The sequence below is a fragment of the Triturus cristatus genome, chromosome 8, assembly GCF_964204655.1.
Source record: "Triturus cristatus chromosome 8, aTriCri1.1, whole genome shotgun sequence".
Lineage (NCBI taxonomy): Eukaryota > Metazoa > Chordata > Amphibia > Caudata > Salamandridae > Triturus > Triturus cristatus.
Window position 1 is genome coordinate 724,575,531 of NC_140591.1, and position 21,784 is coordinate 724,597,314.

The 21,784-nt window shown below is 44.6% G+C and overlaps 1 protein-coding gene across 2 annotated transcripts in view; it reads right to left on the reverse strand.

Moving 5' to 3' along the window:
- GPC6 (glypican 6) overlaps window positions 1-21,784 on the reverse strand; it is a 3,429,025-nt gene that overhangs the window by 5,289 nt on the left and 3,401,952 nt on the right. For both annotated transcript variants that reach the window (XM_085622132.1, XM_085622131.1), the window contains one exon: window positions 4,781-4,956. In XM_085622132.1, coding sequence (XP_085478258.1) covers window positions 4,781-4,956 — 176 coding nt within the window. The remainder of the gene's footprint in view (window positions 1-4,780; window positions 4,957-21,784) is intronic.

The following is a 21,784-nucleotide window of genomic DNA, read 5'->3' on the forward strand; positions in this document are numbered from 1 at the left end:
TGAAGAGCCCTAATATGGCGAAACCAGTCTTAGGTTGATTGTGTTGTAATTCAGGGAGGAGCTGGCATGAGAGTTTGGGCTGGACTGGTTCTATTGGAGCAGGGTCAAGACAATTTGCATATGGCTAGGTCCAAACTGAGATGGCATGGTATGCAAAATAACGATGGACTTAGATGCAACCTGAGAAATTACCAATGGCTGAAATTATTTCAAACATTCCGGCAATCCCTTTTTTGTATACATTGTGTCAAGAGGGCATTCCATGGCTGATACATGGGCATTCCAATGCAACCACATATGGTTTTTGAAACAAATCCCTATCCACTAAAAATGGTACACAGAGCTTTGTGACAAAAAATAACTCTTCTTTGAAGCTGGTTTGAAAAAGGAAACTGGACATGCTCTCCATGCAGGCTGTAATGCAGCCTGCATGGAGAACATGCGAAATGAGCAAGACTGTTTGGCCGAACCCGAGAGAGCCGGCCAACAGTTATTGCGCACTTAGGAGGGTGCTACACTCCTCCCCTACCCCGCCCCCACATTCAAAGCTGTGCAAGTAGGAGAAAATAAAATTATAAAAAAACAAGTTATTATCCTCTTGTTTTCCTTTTATCTCACTGCTAAAAAGCAGTGGGGCGTTGCTCCTCCACTTTAGCGGAGGAGCCACCACTGCCTCTGCCACTCTTGAAGGTCTGCGACATGGATATTATAGCGGCATGATCCGCTCTCTACATCTTCTGTGCTGACCTGAAGTCTTAGATCTCTTTCTGTTGCTTGACCATTATCTTTTGAAGATTTGCCAGAGCCGGTGAAACTTCCAACAAGGCTGCTTCATTTTCCACCACCTTCACTTTCAGTTTCTAGTGGACTACACTTAAATGGTAAATCTTAATGGTCACTGCTTCGAGTTTTGTTTCTAAATTGTCTTTACTGTCATGTATTGTAAACCAAAGTTGAATTTGGCAGAGTGTATCTCCAACTTGGACTCAACCTGTTTCAGAGGAGCTAGACTATGATTCATTTCAACAAGTGAAGTAATTTTAGGGTCCCTAGCCGCATATGGTTTTGGGCTCATGGGTTTTACCATCTCACAGTAGTGGCTTGTTAGTTGTGATATTTACATTGTTGCAGGAATAGTAACTACTGGAGCAACATGATCAGGACAGGGGAAATCCTCAGCCCATCTGCTAAACCAAATCGGCAGGTATTCAAACAGGGTTAGAATGAGGTCAGAACCTAGTTCAAGGCACCATAGTGATGTATCCACACTATATTCAATTGTCAGTGTTTGTGAATCAACACATGCCCAGCTTTGTAGAGAGGAATAACAGTGCCCTGGCCAAGTCAGCATTGAGAGGCAAACTGGTTAGGAATGTGTCGCAGTTTATTGCAAATCCTATTCCTTTGACCCAGTTGAACAAAACTTCCCCTCTACCGGTCAGTCTGCATCTTGAAGGTCCTTTTATATGTACGCATTCTGACACGTTGCGTGAACTTCAGTTCGACAATGTTGTTGAGGCGTTATCCCCTCACTGATTGTTGTGCAAGAGAGGTTTTCACAACTAATGTTACACAAAGTAAAGTCACTTTAGATGCTAGGGATGGGGGAGGGCAAGACTGTCTATAGGTAAGGCAAGAGGATGCAGCAAACCCTACTTCCAGTGCAGTAAATGACCCAAATAATGGATCCTAAATATCCTGTGACATGAATAATGTGCATTATGACTACATAAATATCATTTAGTAGAAGGTTGATTGGAAGAATATCTTTCTTTACAAGAGTATTGTTGTATTCAATATCGTTTACTTTAATATAGTGGTAATAAACATTGTTTTTTAATTTAGTATATATTAGATATTATTTTAATTTTAGATGTTAGCTTCAATCAGTCAAATGTGCCTGAAGCTCTTCACCAAAATTGTAGCAATTTATTTTACTCATTTAAATGAGGTTTCTGGTAGGATAGTTATTTATAAAATCAGAAGTAAGAAGAGCAGCTGCTAAAGACCCAGGAGCTCCTCAATAATTGTACATAAACAAAATACATCTCATAGCAGAATGTGATATCGAACAATGAGGCGATCCAGCTACATTACATCATAGGTGCTCCACACTAATACATGAAAGGAAAATGCTACACTATAGTTATTATTTTTGTGTGGCAAAGGGTTCTACATTAGAGCCTTCCAGGTGAAAACCAGTGATACCAACATAATACAAAAAAAATTACATCAATTATATCTTAAGTTACTGATCTCTTTACACGTGGAGTTGATCTATAATTAATCTGATTCTGATATGTTGAGGTTTTTGTTTGATCTATCTGTGTACTTTAATCACGGTTCATCTGATTAAGCTTTACTACACATCAAATGTATACTATTTGACCTTCAACTGCTATCATACTTGTACAATTAAATATATTGACTGTATTATGTATTCGGAAATAATCCACACTTATGGACACCAGATTGGTGGCCAGAAGAATTGGGGGTTTACCCTGCTCCCACCCAAAAAGCAAAAAATCTGGGGGTGTAGGTGGATAACAAACTTATGTTCAGTGACCACATAAGCGCGGTGGTGTCAGCCTGCTTCATGATATTTAGGATTATAAGGAAAATAAAGCCCTATCTCCCAGAAGGAAGTCTCAGGACTGTACTTGTTATGGCATGCCTGGATTACTGCAACAGCCTCTAACTGAATGCCCAAAAACAGCATATTAACAGGCAGATCGCACAAAACGCGGTGTCTAGGTTGCTGTCAGGGACACCTAAATTTGTCTCTGTCAAAAAAGAACTAATCCAACTACACTGGCTCCTTGTTAAACAAAGGGTACGCTGCAAGGCCCTCTGTACGACCTTTAAAGCCCTCAATGGAATAGGCCCCGACCATCTGAGGCAAAGATTCAAATGGTATGTTCCTGGTAGGACTCTTCGGTCCACAGGAGCAAAACATGTTCAAGTTCCCACATTTAAAAACGTTAGTTGGGGAGGTAGGAGTTTCATCACCTGCGCATCTAAAGCCTGGAATGCTCTGCCATTTGAGGAATGCAGCAAATCTCCATTCTTTTAGAAGGTGGCTGAAAACATGGTTGTTTACTCAATAACATAATTTCTCCGCTAAACAGCAGGAAGTGCACAGTGCCAGGACACCTTAGGGTAACTGTTGCGCTTTAAAAATTCAATTAACATAACATAACGTACTACATACCTGATTATCTATCTATCTATCTATCTATCTATCTATCTATCTATCTATCTATCTATCTATCTATCTATCTATCTATCTATCTATCTATCTATCTATCTATCTATCTATCTATCTATCTATCTATCTATCTATCTATCTATCTATCTATCTATCTATCTATCTATCTATCTATCTATCTATCCATCTCTGTCTGTCTGTCTGTCTGTCAGTATTGAAAACAGATGGATAGCCCAGTAGTTCTTTGTACAGTGGAAGGACTTCCCTAGGAAAAAGGCCAGAACGAGGCAAATGTCAAGAGAGCACAAACTATCCACATTAGTTTTCAATGTGGCCATATTTGAAAAGTGTTCATTGTTATACTGTATCCTGACTGACACTGAAGGGTGATTTTTCTCACTGTGAATTTAAAAAGTCGGATGCCTTTTTGACTCCTGTCTTTTACCTTTGCTGAATCACACATTTCTTCCAGTTTCTGTTAAGTAAAGCAATGCTCTTCAGACCTTGCAGCATTTCTCACATGCAATTGTGCCAATTTAGGGCCAGAGTAGTTCCGGCTACAGGCTGCCTGTTAACAATATGTTCCTCGATCAAAATGGAAACTAGTGACTAGTTTTACAAACATTGGGTAAGGATCTACCTTATACCCATCTTCAAAAGTGAAGATTGGGAAAAAAAACATTTTGTGCTTGTGGTAGTAGTGAAGGAGAATTTGAGCTTGCACAAAATCAGCTGCATGTGCATTATTTTTCTTGCACAAAAGCTTCTGCCCCAACTGCAAAAACAGCAGCCGGTGTGTAGGCATTACATTGTACAGTACTGTATTTTTTGTTTGACTTAAAACTTGCAGCAGGGGGTGATTGCTTTGGAGAGCAGGGCAGATTTTAGAACATCTCCTGCCTCAGCGCAGTGGCAGGCTTGAATTGTTGCATGGATGCAATGCCTCTCTCATCCTCAGAGGAATGCACTCAAATGCACACCTCACACATCCTGTTCCCCTTAGGAGTCCTGAGCTTGTGCAGGGCCGCAGCAGGGTAATGTTCAGCAAAGGTAATCCACCCTCACAGGATGCTGAGTGGTGGAGTAGAGAATCGACTTTCTAGTCTCATTATGGACTGTTACATGTCAATTCTTTGTCATGGATGATGTGGAAAAAGATACTGACAAGCCTGCTGGCAATTGCAGGTCCCTGAACTGTGTTGAAGTGGGTCATGAGAGCCAATGCATACCGAGCTTATGATTATGAACTGTGATCTTGACCCCCAAAAAATGAAACCTCATATCTGCCACACTCAAATGTGCAGTTGTATTTCTATAATTTTAGGTTTAAGGGCACGCGAAACAATTTCTATCAGTCATAATTTTTGCACAGGTTGTTGAACTTCACATTTAACATTTCAAATTTGTGTCCTGATATATTCGTGTGTCTAACATTGCTTAGATCAAGCATAAATAAATATATTTGACTAGTAGCGAGAATGCATAAGATACTCTTGGCGAGATGTTGTTGTGGTTCTAATTTCTTTTGAGATATTTCAGAGACAGTGGTGTGCTTCAAATGCTCTAACTTACTTGTGTCCTGAAAGTTTACATCATTTCCATTGTAGGCATTCTTCAGTTTATTTGTCATCACTCTTAGGGCCATGATTTGTTGTCGTATAAATATATCTGGTCTTGTTATGTCTACTTCAACTTCTGGGTTGTTGATCTGATTGGTCAGCCCATCGTTCATTATTTCAGGCAAGTATCTGAAAAGCATAGAAAAACAGACCAATGCACACAGTTATTAACACCCACATACACTGGATGAGGTTTCTTTTCAGAGAAAAGTGGAGAAGGGGAATTCTGAAGATTCACTTTTCTTTAACAAGGACCTATTGAATGGTCAGATGGTCTACAAAACAAGAGCATTATCTTCAGTTGTGTAATAGTACCTTGCAGTTTCTTGGACTGTGAGCATTAACCAACTATTCGGTCTTATTTCAATATTAAGAGCTACATTGCACACACTCGAACACATAACTTTAAATTTGTTTTGATGAAATGTAACTGTGCTGTGAAGCCTAATCATGTAAACTTTAGTGGCCATCTTTATGATTAGGCCTGTTAATGCATTAAGCGGAAACCCTCGCATCACCAGGAGACAGGGATTGTACTTGACAACTTAGACATGATTTTTAAAAGATCGCTGTGTACACAGAACAGTGAAATTGTCAAACTTCATGATTGGACACAACTGTAAGACACTCATTCCCAGTCTTACTACTACTGAAGATCGCAGTCTTGCCCAAGGTGATTACAGTAAAAAAAAAAAAAACTTTAACCATGAGCTGTTACCATTTGCAACACTCCTATCTTACTAATTAAAAAATCCCAGAAAGAGTAGTTACCACTTTGTCCATGTTCTAAGGGCTCAAAATTTTGTTCTGCTGCCCAATATTGCATCGTTCCAAATCAAGTTGGTTTGTGCTGTCCTTCATTTCAATCTCAATACATCCTGCCAGCCAATTTAGTTTTACTTTTCCATTTGAACAGAGACCGCTAATAAGTGTGAGGTTTTCTCCCTGCTTTACAAAATCACACTCGATTGTCTCCCAAGCGCTCAAGAAAGACTTCGATTCCCTTACCTCCCCTCTGGTTCTGTTCTCATTCAGAAGGGGGCGACCTGTAGGCTGTGTCTCATTCTTTAGACCAGTACAACATTGATGCATTGTATTTGCTTACTGACTTAATACAATAATAACATGATGTTTCTGCAAAAGAAAAACACTTGTGGACCATATCCAGGCTATCCTTACAGTTCCAAATCCCACTGCAGTGTCTCACATGCACACCCTTTTAGGAATGGTTGTTTTTTTGTAACTCATGGATGTAGATGATGCTGCTACTGTGAACCCCTATAGGATGTTGCCAAATGAGACACTCCCGAGCCTTTGCCTTGGCCCAAGAAAGCACTGTTCAAAGCCAAAAAAGGGTTTTGCCCCAGGCCTACTAATACATAGGGTACTTTGACCCTAAAGAAACCTATTGCTTGATATTCTTTGGTCTAGTACCAGGTGCTGCTGTATTAACCCTTGTTTATCTGCTGTGCCAGCTCCTGCCACTTGGTTGAAGGTTCTGAAAACAGTATGGTTCGCTGTCATTTCTGGTTGCTGTCATCATTCTTTCAATTTGTCGTGATGCGCTTGCTCACCACCAAAATTTAACACCTGCCAATATCAAGACACAGTATTCAAATGTACTTTGTCTTCTTTACATATCACTCTTATAATTTACACTAAAGGCCATTGTCCTTGGATTATCCCTAATATAATGCGCTTACATCACTCTTGTAACATGTCTTGTGTTGCATGAAACCTCATTGTTCCCTACCTTCTAAGATGGTAAACTCCATAATTAGTTAATAACCACTACCTATTTCACTAAGGCCCTGGTTGACATCAAAGATGCCTTCTTACTAAACTAAGACTCTGGGTTTCATGGCAATGGACCCTGCCCTGATTAACGTAAAAGATGCCCTCATAATGAACTAAGACTCTGGGTTTCATGGCAGTGCCTCTGAAACAGTGCTGGATGGCTGGAGGCAGGTTATGTTGTGTGCATGCAAACGGATGCAGTAGAAAGCAGGTGTCATAACCATGTGCACTGTGTCCAAGTGGCCCTTGGTAGAGCTTGCGTCTTCACTAAAGACCAGAGGGTCACTATTTTTACTAATTCTAAGTATGCCTTTGGAGTTGCATATGACTTTGCCCATTTATAGTTGCAAAGGAGTTTGCTCACATGGGGTGGTACACCAGCTACCTCTGGGAATACTTCTTCTTACTCAGTTGCGAAGAGTGCAGCCCAATCACCAGATTCCAGCATTACCAGATATGTGCCTGTCACTGCTGATCTTCTTACGCCCACTTAGCATGATATTGCTGTCCTACAGGAGCAAGCACTAGACAATGAGAAAATGTTTTGGAAAAACATGGGTGCCTCCTACATCACTACAATAAGTGGAGGTCAAGGTGCTACGAAATGTAACTGTGCTGTGAAGCCTAATCATGTAAACTTTAGTGGCCATCTTTATGATTAGGCCTGTTAATGCATTAAGCGGAAACCCTCGCATCACCAGGAGACAGGGATTGTACTTGACAACTTAGACATGATTTTTAAAAGATCGCTGTGTACACAGAACAGTGAAATTGTCAAACTTCATGATTGGACACAACTGTAAGACACTCATTCCCAGTCTTACTACTACTGAAGATCGCAGTCTTGCCCAAGGTGATTACAGTAAAAAAAAAAAAAACTTTAACCATGAGCTGTTACCATTTGCAACACTCCTATCTTACTAATTAAAAAATCCCAGAAAGAGTAGTTACCACTTTGTCCATGTTCTAAGGGCTCAAAATTTTGTTCTGCTGCCCAATATTGCATCGTTCCAAATCAAGTTGGTTTGTGCTGTCCTTCATTTCAATCTCAATACATCCTGCCAGCCAATTTAGTTTTACTTTTCCATTTGAACAGAGACCGCTAATAAGTGTGAGGTTTTCTCCCTGCTTTACAAAATCACACTCGATTGTCTCCCAAGCGCTCAAGAAAGACTTCGATTCCCTTACCTCCCCTCTGGTTCTGTTCTCATTCAGAAGGGGGCGACCTGTAGGCTGTGTCTCATTCTTTAGACCAGTACAACATTGATGCATTGTATTTGCTTACTGACTTAATACAATAATAACATGATGTTTCTGCAAAAGAAAAACACTTGTGGACCATATCCAGGCTATCCTTACAGTTCCAAATCCCACTGCAGTGTCTCACATGCACACCCTTTTAGGAATGGTTGTTTTTTTGTAACTCATGGATGTAGATGATGCTGCTACTGTGAACCCCTATAGGATGTTGCCAAATGAGACACTCCCGAGCCTTTGCCTTGGCCCAAGAAAGCACTGTTCAAAGCCAAAAAAGGGTTTTGCCCCAGGCCTACTAATACATAGGGTACTTTGACCCTAAAGAAACCTATTGCTTGATATTCTTTGGTCTAGTACCAGGTGCTGCTGTATTAACCCTTGTTTATCTGCTGTGCCAGCTCCTGCCACTTGGTTGAAGGTTCTGAAAACAGTATGGTTCGCTGTCATTTCTGGTTGCTGTCATCATTCTTTCAATTTGTCGTGATGCGCTTGCTCACCACCAAAATTTAACACCTGCCAATATCAAGACACAGTATTCAAATGTACTTTGTCTTCTTTACATATCACTCTTATAATTTACACTAAAGGCCATTGTCCTTGGATTATCCCTAATATAATGCGCTTACATCACTCTTGTAACATGTCTTGTGTTGCATGAAACCTCATTGTTCCCTACCTTCTAAGATGGTAAACTCCATAATTAGTTAATAACCACTACCTATTTCACTAAGGCCCTGGTTGACATCAAAGATGCCTTCTTACTAAACTAAGACTCTGGGTTTCATGGCAATGGACCCTGCCCTGATTAACGTAAAAGATGCCCTCATAATGAACTAAGACTCTGGGTTTCATGGCAGTGCCTCTGAAACAGTGCTGGATGGCTGGAGGCAGGTTATGTTGTGTGCATGCAAACGGATGCAGTAGAAAGCAGGTGTCATAACCATGTGCACTGTGTCCAAGTGGCCCTTGGTAGAGCTTGCGTCTTCACTAAAGACCAGAGGGTCACTATTTTTACTAATTCTAAGTATGCCTTTGGAGTTGCATATGACTTTGCCCATTTATAGTTGCAAAGGAGTTTGCTCACATGGGGTGGTACACCAGCTACCTCTGGGAATACTTCTTCTTACTCAGTTGCGAAGAGTGCAGCCCAATCACCAGATTCCAGCATTACCAGATATGTGCCTGTCACTGCTGATCTTCTTACGCCCACTTAGCATGATATTGCTGTCCTACAGGAGCAAGCACTAGACAATGAGAAAATGTTTTGGAAAAACATGGGTGCCTCCTACATCACTACAATAAGTGGAGGTCAAGGTGCTACGAAAGAGTGAAATCAAGAATGGGTTAGCCTACTCTTGCTCATGTATATAACAGAATTTCACTTTAGCAGAGATGGAATGATCCTTGCTGATAACACTCAGTTTGCTCCTTATTTTCTTTCTCTGGGTTAACAGTACTGTTATTCAAAGTGTCTATCCTTGGCTCCTCGTAAGGCCTTAGGAGGAGCCAAGGACAGACACTTCAGTGTGCAAATAAGCGCGTATTACGAGCTGCCAATCACAGCGTCGTATTCAATGATACTACTGACACGACAGTAAAGCAACGTGTGTGTCAGAGATAAACATTGCCACAAGAAACGGGATATATTTTTCGGATTATCATCCCAGCCCGAATACGGCCGGGACGGAAGTATAACCGGCAGGAAGGCAGAACGTTCTCTACAAAAGTAATACAGCCCTGAGGAAGTCACGGGACACAACCCCATAGCGACGAAACACGTGTTGGCTGGAGCAACTGGAAAGGAACATTAAATCTACAACATCACATTAATATTCATTGTCTATTACAATTTATTTTGCACTATTAATGTGTATAAACATGTCATTTATGTGTGCTAGAGCTTGTTAGCATTTTGTTAAGGATCTCTTGGGGTCGGGATTGTGGGGTATAGGGTGATTACCCCCTCCCTGAGAACCATAACCTAAAAAAAAACAAATACTGTGAAACACAGACCATTAATAGTGAAGTGCCACTACCACATAGGGCGTAATCATCCTGCAGAGTAGCTAGTGTTTTGCTTGATGTCTAGATGGGTGGGCGCACCAAAGCGGATAGTGTAAGAATCGTTAAAAGACTGTTTTGGCCTTTATGTCAAGGTTTTGATTACACTTCAAGATCAAGAGTGACAAAGGCTGCCACTTTATGTCATGCATGGTTCCAGAATTAGGCACAGTTATCCATGTACAACATTTCTAATCAGCGGCGACCAGTACAGGTTAGCGTGGTGAGGTGGAGCAGGGCGCAGCAGGGGGATAGTCAACCGGCGACGGAATAGGTATTATTTATTTATTTGATTATACCTATTCCATCTTTTGTCGACCTCCCCCCTCTACCACCCCGCTCCCGCCTCACCGCGCTTACCTGTGCCAGGTACCGCTGTTTCCAATGCGTTTATCACACCAGATTCCACCCGTAAGGTTGAACATTTCAATGGAACTTTGAAAAACAGCATATTAAAACTGTTCAGAAAGTGGGTTAAAAAAGCCTGGTGCCCTACACTTAGCCATACTGTCAATGATGGTAATCCCTTTCCTAAGAAATAAGTTTAGTGCTCAATAAGTACTAATGAGTTTTCCTTCCACACCTCCAGTGGCAGCAGATTTGCTAAATGCACACCTCTCTGGTGAAGATGTTCTTTAAAATTTTTGCAAGTATCTTATCTGACCAGCTTCAATTCCCTGGTTAAAGAAGTTTCAACAACAAGCACGTCCAAGGCCTGCCAGGAACTGCAGCCCAGAGCCTCGATATATGTTAAAGTTTACCAGCTCAAGTCATCACTTCAGCAGAGGTGGGACGGACTTATCTACATTCTTCTCATTGCCCACACAATGCTGAGGACGGCCAAAGCGGGAAGTTCCTTTCTCTGCCACAAAATTGCACAGTGGCCAGTAAACTTCATGCCTACATCCTATCCTTGACTATAACTTGCAAACCCAGCGGTAGACCATGACCTGGCTGCTATGTTTCTCTGTAGGCTTGACTGGATCTCTTCACAACTGTTTGATTGGCTGTCTCAGAATCTGGCTGTGTTTGAAGATGAGAGAGGGTGGGGGTCCAGGCCAGCACATTCAAATAGTGCCTGCCACTCTTCCCGGAGACAGACAATCATTCTATCAATGAAATGAGTTCCTACAGGTCCTTGATTGAAACAAAAGGGATCTCAATGTATTGACCTGCTGGCTTTACTCTTCTGTGCTCAAAGACTCAATTGGGGGCTGTGCCTATCACCGAGACACTGTTTGACTGGAAGAACAGTATGCTGTATTATTCCAGAATGTGATGAGAACTTAACTTGTGCCACCCTCGAGGATCTGAAGTTGCCCATTTATAATCAAGACATGCACAGTTGCCATTTATCCAGCTACTACTGCCCAAACGCTGGCTTGTGGAGAAGGAAATGGCAAATGACTATATAAGAACGGTGCGCCAGCATAGTCCCAGGTAAACTTTACACTAGCCATCTTCCCATAAGGAGTCCTTTTTACTGAAAGAACCAAAACTACTCAAACTCGAAGTGGAAATAAGGAATATATGTAGCTACTTAATGTTATTTTTAGCTTCTGCTATCACGGCCACATAGTACTTGCCATTAAGGAACTTGTGTCCTCACTCCTAGATTTTCGAGGAAGTATCAAATGGAAAAGAGAGATTTCGGAGACAGCCAGGATTTTCCATAGCTGCATTTCCAAGCTATGGGATTGCCCTCTCAAAGAAAAGATTAAAAGGGTGGCTATTTTATTAGAGAAAGAGATCAACACTCTTGCTGGTGCTCTTGGAAATGTTAACATTGAACCAACAGCCCAGAGAACAGTCACCTTACAGAACAGAATGGACAGAGTCTTTGTGCTTAGAGCATAGAGACAAGTCCATGATATAATGTTGTTTGTATATCAGCTGACAATTCTCAAGCTGTTCACTTTAAAGTTTAAATTATTGGTGCTCAGGTTAAAGAACAATTGACAATAATCCAGAGTGTGGGTCTCTGCTGGGCCACCAAGCTTGTTGGATAATTTGGTAATGAAATGAGTAAAACTTGGCTTTGTCATTCTTACTATAGTCTTTTTCCTTTGCTTACTGTGTCAGATTATAAAGGCCTCAATAACGGAAGTTGCCCAGAGACTGGCCACCAGTGTTGTCTCTTTCATATATTTCCAAAGATTTATTTGGTTGAAAGAGCATGAACAACATGAGGGCCAATGAATAATTTATCTACTGAATATTGAGCACACATAAAAGTGTTGAAGCTTGTGCTTTACATGAAGGGAGGTAATCGACAAAAGTTATCTGAAAGCCAAATCGTATATATCCTTTTGCTGCCATCTTTATTATTATTGTACTTTGAATGTGAGACATGATTTTTAAAGAACTGCTGTGTATGTAGAAGAGTAAATGTCCTTAACTTCATATTTAGATACAGTTGAAGTACACTCACTTCTAAGGTTACTGTTTTTCATGATGTAATTCCTCCATCTACCACTTAGCATGACAAAACCTTTAATCATGTGACCAGATTCTAAAAGCTTCCAATAATGGCTTTAAATGTGTCCATGGCTCTGCCTTGGGGATCTCCTCTTCTGGAGAAACCCCGCCAAGCTTTGTGATCTCAGCTTTTAATAAATATGGTTTGCAGACTCAATCTGAAGACAGGATTCAGAGGTTTTCTTCAGCAATTTTCTGTGCCGACAGCAGCAAACCATTGTATGTAGCATCAAAACACTCCATGGTAGGATGCAGAATTCAGACAGTGGTGGGTTCAGCAGTGTGGAAAGCAGGGCCTTCAAATCCTTTGCATAGGTAATATGATGGAGAGTCCTAGAAATATATTCTGCAAATTGTATAACTTCTGCGAAACATGGTGTGTAACTTATAGATAACAGAATGAAATCCAGTGAGGGCCCAACCATCCTTTAATCCTTCTGAACTCAATGCAATGACTATCACTGAGCTAGATAAGATTACTATTACTCAAATGCTAATGGATGCACACCTTGGTTTGTTCATGGTGAGTAACTAAAACATAGTATTGTGATCACTATCAAGTGCAATGCTAGCCATTAAAAGCCCTCTCCCTCATATTAGCTATAAATCTATTAAGACATTTCAACAGTGGAGGCCGGCACAGGTAAGTGCGGTGAGGCAGGGCAAGCCGACAGACGACGCAAGAGGTGTTATATATTTGTATAAATATACCTAGTATGCCGTCTGTCAACTTCCCCCCGCTCCCGTCCCGCCCCTGCCTCGCCCCACTGCTTTTACCTGTGCCGGCCGCCACTGCATTTGAATAACTTAGGATAAAATGTTTTAAAATAAACAAAGAGATACAGAAAAAGCAAAGCACCGTTAAAATGTTGACACAGCAGACCCACATAACCTTTACTGTTCCTTTGCCTCTCTATTGTCTTCAGTGGAGCGCCCAACATTCCATTGTTCTAATCAAATGTTATTGCATGCACCTTTGGGCAATAATGAGTGATAATTTACCGCCCTCAAAGTTATGGAACAGAGCTGCTGCTGAGGGATTACATTTCCCTTTCAAGGAAGCAATAGGAGCAACTGCCACAATGGCAACAGAGTGGCGAAGATATAAGGAGATGCTGTACAAATGAGCAGCCATGGTGCGCAGTAATCTCGCTTGTTGTGAGACGGGTGAAGGGCTGAGGTAGAGCAAAAACTCGATAGTGCACACCAGAGGGTGGTGAGTTGGAAGCCACTGGATACTTTGTGAGCAGGCCTTTAACAGTATTTAAAGCCTGCAAAGAAAACATTCTGATTGACTATCCGGCTCACAACGCTCCACTCCAGCTGCTGATAACAATAGTGGCCTATTTATCGTTTACCTTTTTAGTGTAATCAGTCCTATGCTGGTTAACAGTGATGAAAAGGATGGAATGGCAGTGTCCAGGCTTTATGGTCTTTGTAATAATAAATGCATCAGTACAAACTTAGGGGCATATTTAAAAGGCCCTGAATAGTCCTTTTTCTTGGGGCTCCGGTGGCGCACAATGCTGAGCAATATTTACTAGAGCTTGCAAAGCCACCCTGCGTGACTTTTCATGGCTTTATAAATATAGCCCCCTTTCACGCATTACTCTGCATGAAAGGGGTGTTCCCAGGGTGTTGCTGTGGGTTTCCTACATAACACCCATCGATTCTGGTTTACTTACAGATTTACAAGGTTTTTTAAACATGGTAATGCGTCACATTCTAACGCCTCCCCAGGGGAGGCATTAAAGTGGTGCAACGAGGAGAAATACCTTTATTTCTCCTCGTTGTTTGCTCTTTCTATGTGTGCTGCATTCTGCAGCACACATAGAAGGAGGAAGACACCATCAATGATTGTTTTTGCGCAGGAAGGTGTCCATTTCTGCACAAAACAATCATCCCTGCAACGCAGGCATCTTTGCACCATGGTACAAGGGTGCCTGCAATGGCTCTAGGAAGTCAATAGTGCACCAGCGGAGAGCAAAGCACAATAATTCATCATATTGCTGTAAATACGATGCATTCCTGCACTTTCATACCTACGCACCTGGGGCAGGAAGAGGGCTTGCAGCACAGCGCCATTTTCTAGTAAATATGCCCCGAAATCCTCTAGCGCTCACATTCTTCATGATTCATCCACAGTGTTAGGTACCAGCTACCTGCCCTGCTAATCCAATACAAATGGACGTCTGTGAGTGTTGCGAATCTGTAATAGCATGTTGTAACCATGCCAGTTTGAACTGACTGTACGTACACTGGATGGACTATAGGTGCAGAGTTGCAAATGGTCTGCGCATATCTTAAGTGGGAGACCTGCATCGCTTGGCTTGCATTGCACGCGGATAATTAATGCCTTATGGTATAGACTTGCATTTTATGAAAAATATACCGCTCTAGGCTGTATCCAAACAAATAACCACCAAATAGAAAATGTTTTAATTTTTTTTCCAAAACTTAAAATCAGTCCATGACCCAGACTTTCAGCAGTACATTGATATATGTCTATAGACAGTGTTGAACTTTTGACTGTCAGTTTGCATGATTCTGCTGAACTGCAACAGCCTTGAGTACTTGCAGAGATGCTTTGTCAGCAACAGGGGTGCACTTACATTTTAATATAGTCAGCAGTGCTTTGTGCTGATTTTCATTTTTGTACCAGATGCCAGGAAAGGTGTAAAAAGAGTAAACGCATTCTTGAACAAGAAGACATTTAAAAGTGCTTGTTTGTCTTTACTCACGTTTACCACGTTTTTAATTCGGGTTCCTGGGATAAAACAGGCATGTTACATACTATGAATCTCAAGGTCACCTTTGATAAACCATCCATGCCCTGACAGTCCACCCACCTTCATCCAAAGCATCTGCCTAGATATTCACATGATAAAGGGTTTTTTCATACTGAAGGCTTTTGCATTATATCAACATTGACATGTAAACACACAACTGTTATTAACCCCTTCAGCGCGGCGCGGATTACCGCGCTGTGCTGAAGGTTCTATTGCGCGGGCGGGGCCATGACAGAGCGGTTCCGTCATACACACAGCGCAACCGATGCCCATGACGGAACCGCTCCGTCATGCGCATCGAAGGGGTTAACTGTGTATTATTCACATTTATACTGACCATACATAATGTAGGCTCGCGGTTTAAAAGGGCTATCATTTGGTTGCCGGCTTGCTACATGACGTGCATGTGTGTTTCTAGGAAAAGCTGAAGCCTTTGCTTGCTTTCTCCTGTGAAATGTTTTCTTTTAAATGATAAACATAGAATAACCTAATTGGTTTCAACAGTACACCTGCAGAGTACAGGCTGGCCCAGTGTACCTTGTTTGATTGCAGATAATTGTAAGTTTGAAGGACGCTAAGAGAAGCTGTATTTTGGAGGACAATGAGAAACTAATGAGCTCCTCTGTATCTTTATATTCTAACCTGATTGGATCTTGGTATGGGAACAGTGGGGCATATTTATGGGATTTTTGTGCAGGAAGGGGCACCTTTTCGGTACAAAAACATTCCTGGGAGGCATATTGCTATTTTTATGCATGCTGCAATGCAGCACGCATGGAAAGAGGAAGAGATAAGGAGAAATAAAGATACTTCTCCGTGTTACGCTTCCCTAGGGAAGGTGTAAGATTTTAATGCATCCCCAGGATTTCAACTTTTTGGGATCTATCAAAATCCATGGGAGTTGCGTGGGAAAACCCACTGAACGCCCATGGAATGCCTTCCCAGGCCAGAGTAAAGGAACACAGCGATGTGCCCTCCGTTTGGCTACTTTCAGGAGTGTGTACAGTAGAATACAGTTGAGTAGAGTAGGGTAGAGTAGAGTAGGATACTCTCTTTTTAGGAGAATTGATTTTACTTAACTTTTCTTTTTAGGCAACTTTATAATAGTTTGCCCTATTATATGATCCTTTTAAATGACTTTGATTAATAGACTTCAAATTAACTAATGCATTCATGTATTGATTATTGATTGTCATTAATTTGATGGTTTTGTCTCTGTCTTTCTTGCCAAGCCACATTATTAAATCTATTGATCTGTTGACCAGCCTCAGTTGTGTGCTTTGATTCATCAGATAGTGCTTTATGGGTCCCAAATTGCACAACGAAGAGCACTACCATGCACCTGACTGAAGCGCTGTCCCTTTGCTCCACTGCTAGGAAAGCCTATTTCTCCCTATATGCGGCTGCTTTTCCATTCTGTGCAAGAGGCAGAGCCACATCACCATCCCTCTTTCAGTATATATTTCTTCAGTGCATCCTTCTTTCAATCTATATTTCTTCTGTCACTCAACTTGCAGATGCTTATCCTATCAGGATAACTGAATGACCCCTATTTCAAAAACTGTCTGCTTATGTATTTTATTGTGCTCAGTGGTAATAATATACCCGAGCCGAAGGCGAGGGACTTTAACAAAGCAGAGGGACTTTAAAAGCCGGTATAGCCCTGCTACGAAGGGCTATAAGGCTATTAGAACATTCTGCCACTAGAGGACAGAATGTTCTAACAAAACAAAGCCTTCAGGGAGCGCGAGGGGATTCAAATCCCCTCAGGCTCCCTGAAGCCTTTGTTCACAGCCGGAGCTGTGAACAAAGACACATTGGAATGTTGGTGCTCCAGGCTTATACCAGCCATTATAAGCCCGGAGCACTCCATTGTTTTCAATGGAGCTCCCAACATTCCAATGTTCTAATAAAAACCTCATACTTGCTCATGCTAAATATTCAACTCCCTAAGATTTAGGTACAGGTTTCTATGAACAGCAAAAGCAAACATACATTACAGACCTCATGTATTTTAATCCTCAGTCAGAAATGAGTTTCTCCTATTCAGGACAATTCACAAAGGCACTCATGAGTACATCAAGTGGTACACCAGGAGTACTCTTTGATGTACAACTAAATGCTTGTGTGAATCAACCCCGAAATGATTAAATCCCTCTTAGTAGAAGAGCACAGAGCTTTTGATTTCTACTAATTGTATATGAATAGTCCCTGAATATTTAAACTTTAGATGTTTTGAGACAAATTGACAAAGGTAATAAAGAATATTTGAAGCAGCAATAAAGGAATATTCCTTCATGTACTTATCCATGGCTTTGTGAATTGGCCCCTTTGAATGCAGTTCCTATTGTAAAAACAGTTTTTATCAAATAATTCATTGTTTTAGAGAACTATTCTCTTGCCCTCCTTCACTATATATGGACTACCAAACTTACAATAGATGAACTACAATTAAAATTGTGGTGTGATCCAGTTTGCCGTTGGCAAAGGGCTACCATTTTGATAATGCTTCCACCTCATCCACTTGCATTAAAAGACAGGACCCATTTGGGCATTCATTTTTTTTTTTTTTTGAGAACTTTTATTAACCATAGTTGCATCAATTGGCAATGTACAATTCTGCGACAGAGCATCAGGTCAGCAATGTTCGAGTACATACAGTCAAATGTTGAAACACAGCCGTTTAGCCGACAACCCGGAGGTCCGGCGGCGGAGCTCAGTTGTACCTAGATAGAGGATTCAGGTGTGTACATTGCGTGTAAGCGAATCGGTGGTGCTTTTCTGTTATGTGTCGCGTTGTTTCTCAGCTAAAGCGCATTGTCCGCGTGTGAGGGGGGCGTTTCGTATCTGCCCGCTGCACAGCATTGTCAGCTAGCTCCGGGTCTCATAGTAGGATGTGTGCTGGGTGCTGGGTTGTCCGTCAAGTGCCCTGATTTGTGGGCATCGGAGTCCCGGTGGCCCGCGTGTAGCGTGGGGTGGAGCGCGTCAAGGAGGTTGCAGTGTAGTTCGCAAGGGTGCGCGTGGCGACCGTTGCTATGATGGATCACATGCTCTGCTAGGGAGTGTAGTCAGTCGCCGAGTTGTACCCCGGGTGTGCAACGTAAACTTTAGGGATCAAGGCCAGGGTCGAGAACTCGGGTAGGGGCCAGAAGAAGAGGGGTGAGGGGGGGGGGGGGAAGTGGTGATCCGCGTGCAGCAATGCGTGAGGAGATAGGGGCTGTCCAGCAGGGCGTATCCGGCCGCCCGGGGAGGGGTCGTCAGTGTGCGCGTCCTCTCGGGTAGCAGCGGTGGTAAGTCCCGCGCGTGCGCCAGAGCACAGCGCAAGAAGTATCCGACAGTAGTAGCCTGCCGCGCAGTATGTGAGATGTGTGTCAGGGGAATAAACAGGTCGAGGGGGCCAGGAGCTAATCCCACCAGGGTTTCAGACATGTTGCCAGCGATCTAGTAGTATATCAGTGCCCACCTGGTGTTTAGGTTATCCCACGGGCTCGGCAGGCCGTCTGAAAGGTGGCGAGGAGGCCATCCCAAAGGTGAGCGATGGGGTACTGCCTGAGTCCCGCAGTTTCCTCACGGAGGAGCACTGCACTTTCCGCCTGCGCCCAGTTGACGAAGGATGCCCTCCAGTGTCTGATGTGCGGAGGGGCCGTCGCCTTCCAGTGCTTGGTGAGCAAGCGTTTGGCTGTAACAAGCCCCATGTCCCAAAAGCGCGCCTGTACTCTATTCGCTTTTGTGCGCCCGTACAGGCCCAAGATACACGCTTCCCACGTGCGTGGCAGCCGTCCGTCCGCGCCGCGCTCGATCAGTGACAGCACGTCACTCCAATACGTCTGCACGTCAGCGCAGTGCCAGAGCATATGCAAAAGGTCCGCTCCTGGTGACGAGCACCGTGGGCAGGCGGCATCCGTCCGCAGGAAATATTTATTGATCTTCTCCGGAGTGAGATACGCTCGCTGTAATATGTAATATTGTATGAGCTTGAAGCGGGGGTTGCGTGGAACGTTAGCCGGGCTGGCCAGTATCATCGCCCATTCTTTATCTGTCCAGTCTCTGCCCCTGTCCGTCGCCCAGTGTTCCCTTAATGTCGAGGTGGTCAGTCGTGAGTGTGCGAGGAGTGCCTGCACCAGCCAGTGTATGACATGTGCGCCATTGCCCATAATATGCAGATATTGGATGAAGGCATGCGTCGGTAGCTCCGTCGTCATGTCGCCCCAAGAGGCCGAGAGCGTCTGCATGAGGGAGGCATGCAGGAGGAACTGTCCTGCCGGGAGCGCCGTGCCGTCAGCCAGGGCGGCAAACGTCAGCAAGTCGCCGTCCTCATACAGGTCACCTAGCGTATCTACACCTGCCTGTTCCCACCCTGCCAAATGGGCCTCCGTGAGGGGTCCCGTCGGGCTAGGCATGCCCAGTATTGGTAACTCCGGAGCGTACGGTGTGGTCGCGCGCGTGAGGCGAAGGCACCTCTGGAAACACCTACGCGCCACCACCAGGTAAACCTGGGAGGGGCAGGGCGCACGAGTCAGCGGGTGAAACAGCGCGTGGACTTGCGTCCGCGTCCAAGCAGCCGCGTACGAGGCAGTGTCCTCTAGTTGCTTGCCGCTCAGCCACCCCGCCACCCATTGCATCTGCGCTGCTAGATAATATAGCTCCATATTGGGGACCGCTAGTCGCCCAGAGTCAGCAGGCATGTACAGTTTGGCCAGTGCTACCCGAGGCCTCCCCTTGTTCCAGATGAGGGTGCGCAGCAATACCTCCAGGTCGCGGAATATTCTGACGGGCACATACAAGGGCAGGTTTGCGAAGTAGTACAAGAGGCGGGGCAGCACTATCATTTTGGTCAGTGCTACCCTGCTAGGTACGCTGAGGGGCAGGGTGTTCCAGTAGCTAACCTGCGTACGCACGGATGCGATTGCTCTGAGGAGATTCCCATCTAGGACGTCCGCCGGGGACCTGTAGATCCGTATCCCCAGATAGCGGAAGGTGGTGGGGTACCACCGCAGCCTGTCTCCTCCCAGGCGGACGTCGCATTCAGGTGTCTCCGAGCCAAAGGGATAGGCTCCCGACTTGGCCCAGTTAACCCTCAGGCCCGACAGTGCTTCGAAGGTGCGGAAAACGTCAGCGAGGGAAGCAGGGATGGCGGTCATGTCTCTGACGTATAGCAGCAAGTCATCTGCATATAGGGACACCGTGTGTAGGCCATCCGGCAATGGGATTCCCCAGTCCAGTCCGTGTGCTCGGAGTGTCGCAGCCAGGGGTTCCATTGCCAGTGCAAATAGCAACGGCGACAACGGGCAACCCTGGCGGGTGCCTCTGCGGACTCGGATGGCGGCCGAGAGGATGCAGCCCGTGCGGACCCGGACGGTCGGCTCACTGTAAAGCAGGGCGATCATGGCGTTATAGCCCCCCCCCAGCTGGTATTTCTCCGTTACTGCCCTTAGGTATGGCCACTCGACGGAGTCGAAGGCTTTCTCCAAGTCCAGTATCAGGCATCCCGCCCTGGGCCACTGCCGCGTGGCGTATTCCTGTACCCGGAAGAGCCTGCGGATGTTGTGGGAGGTATGGCGCGTTGGGACGAACCCGTTTTGGTCCCGGTGTACAAGAGTGGGTACGTGAGGGGCCAGCCTCCTAGCCAGTGCAGAAGCAAGGATCTTATAGTCTGTGTTTAGTAGAGCCAATGGGCGGTAAGAGCCCACCCGCGTGCCGTCCCTGTCTGGCTTAAGTATAGAGACCAGTGTGGCTTCGTTCAATGTTGGGGGCAGGGCAGCTCCCTCCGCCGCCGCCGCGTACATGCGCAGGAGCTCCGGGATTAAGATATCCGAGCCAGCCTTGTAGAATTCAGCCGGTAGCCCGTCTGGGCCCGGAGTTTTCCCGTTGGAGAGCTGAAAGATGGCCTCCCTAAGCTCGTCCGCCTCCAGTGGAGCGCCGAGTTCGTCTTGCTGGGCGATAGTCAATTGCGGCATCGGCAGAGGGGAGAGATAGTCTGTAATAGCAGCGTAGGGAACCGCGAGTCGGGAGCGGTACAATGTGGTATAGTGGGCAGTAAAAGTGTCATGGATACCAGCTTGCGTGTACTCCAGTTCCCCACCCTCGCCCAGTATAGCCGTCACTGGCTTGGAGCGGGCATCCCGCGAAATCAGCCACGCTAAAAGCTTGCCTGGTCTATCACCAAGGCGGTGAGTCCTCGCCGAGTGTGCCGCATAGTTGACATGGCGAAGTCGCTCCAGGAGGCGCGCATGTTCCGAGCGGGCGTCTTGCAGCGGGCCCTCGTCTCCCTCCGCCGCCTCCTCCTCCCGCGCAAGTAAACTCGTTTCCAGCCTAGTGAGATCTCCCTCTAGTTGGTGTCTGATCTGCCCCTGGGTGCGCAGACAGTGACCTCGTATCACGGCTTTGAAGGCATCCCACTCCACCCTCGAGTCAGTTGCTGTGCCAGTGTTGTCCTCGAAGTACTGCGCGGTACGCTCGAGTAGGGCAGCGCGAAAAGCCGCATCTAGTAGCAGCGCTGGCTGCAGGCGCCATGTGGGGACAGGGGGGTGTGGGCGGGCCCAGGCTACGGACATGAAGTGTGGATTGTGGTCTGA